The sequence below is a fragment of the Calonectris borealis genome, chromosome 19 (assembly GCF_964195595.1).
Source record: "Calonectris borealis chromosome 19, bCalBor7.hap1.2, whole genome shotgun sequence".
NCBI lineage: Eukaryota > Metazoa > Chordata > Aves > Procellariiformes > Procellariidae > Calonectris > Calonectris borealis.
In genome coordinates, this window is record NC_134330.1 from 12906041 (window position 1) to 12913360 (window position 7320).

At 60.5% G+C, this 7320-nt stretch overlaps 1 protein-coding gene across 1 annotated transcript; it reads right to left on the reverse strand.

Moving 5' to 3' along the window:
• Positions 1 to 216: 216 nt before the first annotated feature.
• TRIM50 (tripartite motif containing 50) lies at positions 217 to 7062 on the reverse strand. The gene is made up of 7 exons (XM_075169066.1): positions 5919 to 7062; positions 4375 to 4831; positions 3356 to 3451; positions 2242 to 2472; positions 1887 to 1909; positions 1479 to 1603; positions 217 to 1169 (listed from the first exon to the last, which is right to left on the reverse strand). Exons 2-7 carry the CDS (start codon positions 4777 to 4779, stop codon positions 562 to 564), a joined length of 1488 nt encoding a protein of 495 aa, XP_075025167.1. The 5' UTR covers positions 4780 to 4831; positions 5919 to 7062; the 3' UTR covers positions 217 to 561.
• Between the last annotated feature and the right edge of the window lie 258 nt (positions 7063 to 7320).

Below are 7320 nucleotides of genomic sequence, written 5' to 3' on the forward strand. Positions count from 1 at the left end.
GGAAGAGGTGCTGCCCCGGGCAGGCCAGCGTCCCCCCACTGGGGCTGACCTCTCCTGCTGGCAAACAGCGCTCTGCAGCTGCTTTTTCGGCTCCCGTTTTCCCCTCCCAGCAACCCCTCGCGCCTCCGCAGAGCACTGCGGCTGCCTGCGCAGCGCTGGCTGCGGTTTGGTTCCTCAGAGACGGTACCGGTGTTAGCCAGCAACCAGCTCGCCTAACACAAACTCTATTTATTCAGAAGAAAGACATGCCAACAAAGACCCCCGGACGCTCACGGCTTGCTCCTTTCAGGCAGGCGCTCCTTTCCATAGGGAGATCTTCGCAGGCCAGCTTTTGGGTCAGCCTCCTAGATTAGGGATGGGGATTCACAGGTCAAGGCTGACATTTTATGCTCTTAGAGGAGAGGAGAGGAGGAGGACCCTCCTGTGCTGCTGAAGCTTACTGTGCAGTACCACAGCTTCCCCGGGGGGACAACCCTGCACGCAGCCTGACTGTCCTTTACTGCGGGCCCTCGGGACTCAGCCACAGCCCTCCCCAGCCACAGCCTCATCCCGCTGGCCGGGCTACGGCTTCGTGGGTTCCTCTGGGGCAGGATGGTTGTACGGCGCCCGGGAGTGCCGGCTCGCGGTGGGTGCGGGCAGGATGATGGCAGGGGAGTAGGGCCCTCGCTCCGGCCAGCACAGGTCCACGATGGGGTAGAGCTGGCCCTGGAACTCCGCTTGGAAGGTGTAGATGGGGCTGAGCTCGTCGGGGTTGTCGGCATTGTAGAAGGTCAGCTCGCCCTTCTCATAGTGCAGGTAGATGCCAATGCGCTGGGGCCGGGCGGTCAGCGGCAGGGTGGCCCGCGGGGTGCTGAAGGCCTCGTAGATCTTCCCTTCCTTCAGGCCGATAAGCCACACGCCGTTCTCGGGAGACTTGCTGAGCTTCCCTTTGCGGCTCACTGTGCCCTTGATGATGCCCACGCGCCAGTGGTTCCTGGTGCCCACAATCACCTCCCAGTAGTGCTGGCCGCAGGAGAAGCCCTTGCAGGTGAGGATGCAGTTGCTGGAGTCAAAACGCTTGGGGTTGCTGTCGCGGCGCTGGTAAAGCCCACACTGCACCACCGTGTCACCCTTGAAGAGCTCCAGGAGGGGATGCGCTGTCACTGGGTCCAGCTTCAGCGTCTCTGGAGCTAGAAGGAAAGCACGCAGGCTCCAGGCACACTAGCAAGCAGGGGTCCGGCTCCAGACGACCCCGGAGGCTGGCACAGCCGGACAAGCTGGCACTGCTGAACGTTAAGCAGCTGGAGCGTTATGCCAGAGCAGGCTGCTTCCAGCACAGGACACGGCCAGCCACTGCTCCAGGAGCTCTCCTGGGGGCGAGGAGCGCCCAAGCAGAGGGCAAGACAGAGGCCGGGGCAGCGCGAGGCTGGCTGGGCAGCCTGTCCCATGTGCCACTGAGCCAGAGCACCCGGCGCACTGCCAGCGGGGCAGGTTGGTACCTGGCAGGACGCGGCGGTGCAGGCGCTTCCACACAGTCATCTTGATGTCGTCTTGGTGGAAACACGGCTTGAAGGACACGGGGATAAAGATGCCATCGCCGGGGTGCAGGCTGGGGAGCTCTGACCTAGAAAGACACGGGCAGCCGTGACACCGGTGACGTGGACGGTGTGTGACCTCTTCCCACCTGGCTGCCGTGTATGATGGAGCCACTGGTGTCTCACCAGTTGCTCTTGCCCTCCTCTGGGGCTGAGTGCATGGCCCTGGCCGTAGCTGTCCATCACAACAGCAGTGTCCATGTGAGGCTGCCCAGCAATGCTGAGATGCCCACTGGCCTGGGACCTCTAGCCCTGGTGCGGAGGCACTGCCATCCCCATTGATGCTGTTTGCTGCTGGGTCGCACCACTCACCTGAACTGGGAGGAGCCGTATTTCTGGAAAACACAAGAGAAAGAGAAAGTCAGTGGTGGAAGCCTGAAAGAACGGCAGCTCCTCTGCGTGGTCACAGCTGCACACATCCGTGCCCTGGGCTGGTGAGGCCAGGGCTCTCCTCTCCTGGGAGAGCTAAGGGCATCATCTCTCGTGGAGGGCAGGTCTCCCCCGTCGGGGGAAGCCCTGGCTGGACAGAGGACACCTACATCTCACTGCTTGTGGTGTCCCAGCCGTGCTTGGTGAGGGTTCCCACTGCCCAGGGCAGGCTCAGGGCTATGAGCAGCAGGCTGAGGGCCTGGCTGACTGGCACTGCCTTCACTACGAGCGCACTCACCCGGATGAAATCAAGCTGGCTTTCATTGCTGAGTGCCTCCAGAGAGCTCTGCATCTCCTTCAGTCTCTGCAGGGTGTCTGATGTCTGCTTGACCTGGGACTCAATGGAGGTGATGAGCTGGGCTGCCTTCCCCTCTATGCTCTCCAGGAAGGTGGCCTTCTCCTCGTCGATGTACCTGTGCAGCTCCTGGAACTCCTTCCGGATCACCCACTTGAAGACATCTGCCTCGTTCTGCCGGGAGACAGCAAGCGGCTGTGCAGAGCTGCCTTGCTCCATCCCCTTCACCCCCTTTTTGGTTTCAGAGATGCCACCAGCAATGTCAACGTGTCCCACCAAGCCACCCTCCACTGGCTTTCCAAATAAAGAGCAGCTCTGTACAGCAGGTTAGATGTTGTTTCATCCTGCTGTCCTCAGCAGCTCACCACCACGGCACCCCTGTTTAAACCTCTCCTCCCCAGATTTTGATTTCCTGATGTCCCAACGAGCTTCATCAGAGCCTTGAAAGAGGTGTTGGATCCCTCTGCTCCCAGGAGACAACCTGTGTCCTGGGCTAAGGGGAAGAAAATGCAGCTCCAGTTGCATTTGGGTTGAGCCCTTCTGAGGACCCCCACTGGGAAGCCTCAGAAGGGATGCCAGGAGGTCCCTTGGAGACGTCTACTGCGTGGAAAACGGACACGCAGCTAAACCAGGCATAAACTCAATGTGAAACCAATGGCATTGCTCTGACCGGGAAGCCTGCTCCGAGTGGGGTCCTTTCCACCTGTTATCTCCCCACCTCCAAGGACACTCGGTCAAACCAGCTCTGACTGCTGCTCCTGCCAGGACGCTCAGTGAGGGTTACTTCACCCTTTCCGAAAACAGGGCTGTGCCACCAAAGAGGGCTACGTCACCCTTCCCGAAAACAGGTCTATGTTTAATCCATAAGTTTCATGGAGAACACGAACCTCAGGGAACAGGGTGGAAGATAAGCCCTGTCTGCTACCCCAGGGAAGGGGGAAGAGAAGGAGAGGAGTAGAGGAGACGAGCTGGGGAGACCCAGGAGCGGAGGTTGCTCCAGAGGTTGTGTGGGATACAGGACTTGGGAACACAAGCTCCCTTGGCACATGACACTCACTGCGATGCGGCTTTTGTTGTTGATGAGCTTGCTGAAGTGTTCATCCAGGTTCCTCTTGTACTGGTGGACATCGGTCAGCAGCACAGACAGCTCCTCCTGAAAAGACAGCACCTCTGTAGGAGGGACCTCTGTGGTATCCTCCTTGATTGCAGGCAGCGCTTGTCAGCCCCGCGAGGAGCACATGGCCCTGAGAAGCTACGTTCTCCTAAACTTTCTCTAAGCTTTCTGGGGCCCTGCATGTCCTGCTGATCTTTACTCTCTTCATATAGAGGATTTGGGGTTGCCAGAGGCAGGAGAGCGCTTGGAGCATGACCTCGATCTGGATGCTGCTGACCAAGTACTCTTGCCAAGAGCACCGTGTCTCCACTCCCATTCCCAACACTCCATATCTCACACTCCATGGCGGCTCTGCGCCGGGAGAGTGGGTGGCAAGCGGGTGGCGAGCAGCCACAAGCCAGCACCGAGCCAGTGGCACCTTCCCAGTGCCGGTGCCGGGAGCCTGGCTGGGGCAGGAGCGTTTCTGGTGCCTCCTGCTCTTATCTCTGCGGTGCCAGGAGCGGAGGGGATGGGTGGCCGTGTGCTTTTCCATTCCTGGGGCTTTCATGTGATGCTGGGCAGGGGACGCCAGCTGTTTACTCTGCCTGGCTGGGGCTCCTGTTTCCCTGCCTCCCTGCTCTCCTGTGGCACCTCGCCTCAGGCCTTATCTCCAGACTCTTTTTGAAGGTATTTGGAAACGGTCTTGAAAGGCCCCGCCAACACCGCCCAACCCCTGGCTCTCTCCACCACAGGTCAGCAACCAAAACCCTGAGCCCTCTCAGCCAGGGACATGCTCAGCCTGAGAAACGGCTGCCCCCCAGCCCAGGAACCCTGCCCCACATCTGGCTGTGCCGTGGGACTGTGCTCCTCTCCCTGGCATCATTTCCAGCCTGTCCCTTGAAGGAGGGGGGACATTTGGCCAGCAAGTACTGCAGGTGCCCTAACCCCCACCCCAGGAGCCCCGTCCGGCTCTGCCTGCCAACCTTCATCCGGCAGTACGCGGTAGAGATGGGGGTGATCTTGTGCTGGCGGTGGTTGCCGATGGTGCCGCACAGCCCACAGATCACCTCTTGGTCGGCCTCGCAGAAGAGGCTGAGGGGGTTGTGGTGTGTTGGGCAGGACTCTGGGGTGGGCTCTGCCTCACCCCGGCTCTGCAGCGCCTCAATGACACGGGCCAGCGTGACGTTGGGTGGCGAGGCGCTGCAGTCCACGGTTTGGCGGCACACGGGGCACAGGAACTGCCCGTCCAGCTCTCCGGAGAGTGACACCACGCAGGACTTGCAGTACGAATGCCCACACTGCAGCATCAGGGGCTCCTTGAAGACCTCCAAGCAGATGGGACAGAGGAGCTGGTCCTCCAGCTCGTCGATGCTCATCCTCCGAGCCATCCTGCCACCTTCCCGCGCAGACCTGGCCAGGGAAATGGGTGGGAGATCAGTCCTGTTCCAAGAGCAAGATAAGGAGAGATGAGTGAAGTCAGAGCTCAGCACCTGGGGAAGGCAAACAGAGAGACACCTCCACCCCCCCAGCAGCAGCGCAGACAGTTGCAAACTCATCATTAGGCTCCACACAAAGTCTGAGATGCTTGTTTTAACCCGCGGTGGGTTTGGGCTCTGGAGATGTGAGACCACACGTGGCCATGCCTGCTGGATTTGCCTAAGATCAGAAGTCACCACCAAGCTGTTCCCATGTGGGACCTTTGCCTGGCAGGGTGTCAGACTGCAGCCCACCTCAGGGCAGCCCTGCCTGCCTGTCAGGGCTGGAGACAGAGCCGAGAGGGATCTTCTGCTGACAAATTCCATCATTGACCCTGGCCTCTATGAATTCCTACAGATCTCTTTGGGCTCATTGTCTCAGTCATGGACATCCTCAGAAGCATTGGCATTAGCTCAAGTGATGCATCTACGCAAAAGCAGAAGGAAATTGTAAAAAGCACGTTTATCTAGGAGACAGGGACAACAACCTCGCAGTAAATACCCGTGAGGCTGGACTCGACCGATACGAGGGTTGGGAAGCTGAGGCACAGCATGCAGGGCTGTGACTGCAGCTCACCCCCTTGAAACACACTGTGGTCTCTGGTCCCCGCAGCGCTGCACACTCCGGGCCAGCACCCCCGAAAGACACGAGCCCAAATCCCTGCCTCCCCCGCCGGCCCTGGGGCTGCACCTGGCCAGCCTATTGAACTATAAGGTGCAGCATTGCCTCCCCTGCTGTTCCTGGCACTGCAGGATATAACTGCCAAGATTTGGGCAAGTCAAAGACATAACCTGAAGTCAAAGAAAATAAACATGAAGTCAGAGACTCGGTAATTTCCCCCAGGACAGGGGAGGCTGTGACCTGACCTTGACTTTTATCATACATTGCTATAGGAGCTTGGTGAATCAAGGAAAGGTTGAACATCAGCCTGTGACCCATCAGACGCTGTAGGACCCCGTACGGGGGAACCAGCTTCAGCTGCTCCCTCTGCTCACACAGAAAGACCTCCTGGAGACCCGAATAACAGCCTCCCACTCGCCACATCACTCACGTGCCCTGCACTGCTTCCTCCTGGCCCTGGCTCGGGCTCCGCTCGTCCCTGTGCGCCGAGTCTGATGGACGTCACTTGGCTTCTCCTGATCAAGCTGAAGATTTCCACCCTGTCGGAGGGGTGGACAAGGCAGGTGGCAGGACCGGTGGCCCCTTGGCGGGACAGGGAGCCGACCCGCTCCCCTCCTGCAGCTTCAGCCCCGCCGGGGATGTCCCTGCTCGCTGGGGAGAGGCCAGGCAGCCTCTTGTCCCCCTCTCCTGCTCTGAGGACGGTGACACACCCCCGCGAAGGGCTGCCCACCGCCACGCAGGTACGGGCACACACATCATATGACTGTGTGGGCAGGAGCCTTGATAAGAGCTGGCGGTGTTTGCCTCCCTGAGCAGCCAGTCTCCCCGAGTCCCGCTGGGGTTTCACTCATCCGCACTGCTTGGGTCAGCGGAAACGTTCTCACCAAAACGCTTTCTTATCAACTAAAGCTCTTTTTGGGTTAAAACAGTATTTTTTTTTGTTGTTTGCTGAAAACCTTTCGTTCTTTTGGAAAAGACCAGAAGGAAACCCAACGCGTTGCTCCTCCAGTGTGGGGCAAGGCACGCGCATGGTTTTGTCTGACTGTACAAAAAATGGTTTCTGGCATAATTACTCTTGGTTCTTGACTTGCGGCCAGCCCACGGCTTCCCCTCAGCATCGCCCAGGGGAAGCTGGGGATGAGGGAGGCTTCTCAGCCAGGAGGGTCCTTGGGGCAGCCCCCCAGAGGCTGTGGGGTGGGGGAAGCGGAGACAAGAGGTTAAGGGTTAGCCCGGGGCTCCCACCTCAGCCTCACGCCGAAGGCGCTGGGTCTTTGGGCCGCAGCAAACCCGGAGGGCGCAGCACCCGCTCCCCGCGGGGGGATGGCCGGTGAGGACAGGCCCCGGGGATGTCGCTCCCTCGAAGGGGCCTTTCCTGCAGCCAGGGGAGCACCAAGCCGAGGTCCCCCAGCCCACAGCTCAGGGGAGCCGGCCCAGGGCCCGGGCCCGAGGGAGCGGTGCTGGGGCTGCTGCCGGCGCCCCGGGGGGTAGAACGCGGCCCCGGCCTGCGAGCAGACACGTCCGGGTCTCCCTGAGCGAAACTACGCCCGGAAGAGGCTGCTCTCCGCCGCAGGCCCGGTGGGAACGGCGGGGAGCCGGGGCAAGGCAGCGGCACCGGGCCCGGCGGGGGGGGACGGACTACATCCCCCAGCGTGCACCGCGTAGCTCGTGACGCCGCCATCGCCCATTGGCCGATAGCTGCGCAGAGGCGTGTCCTCCCCGAGAGGCGCCGGCGCGTGGCTCTTAAGCAGCGTGTGGGGGACGCGGTCGCTCCTCGGAGCGTGATTGGCTACAGGCGCAGCGTGTTGTGGGCAGTGGTTGGTGAAGAGGGCGAG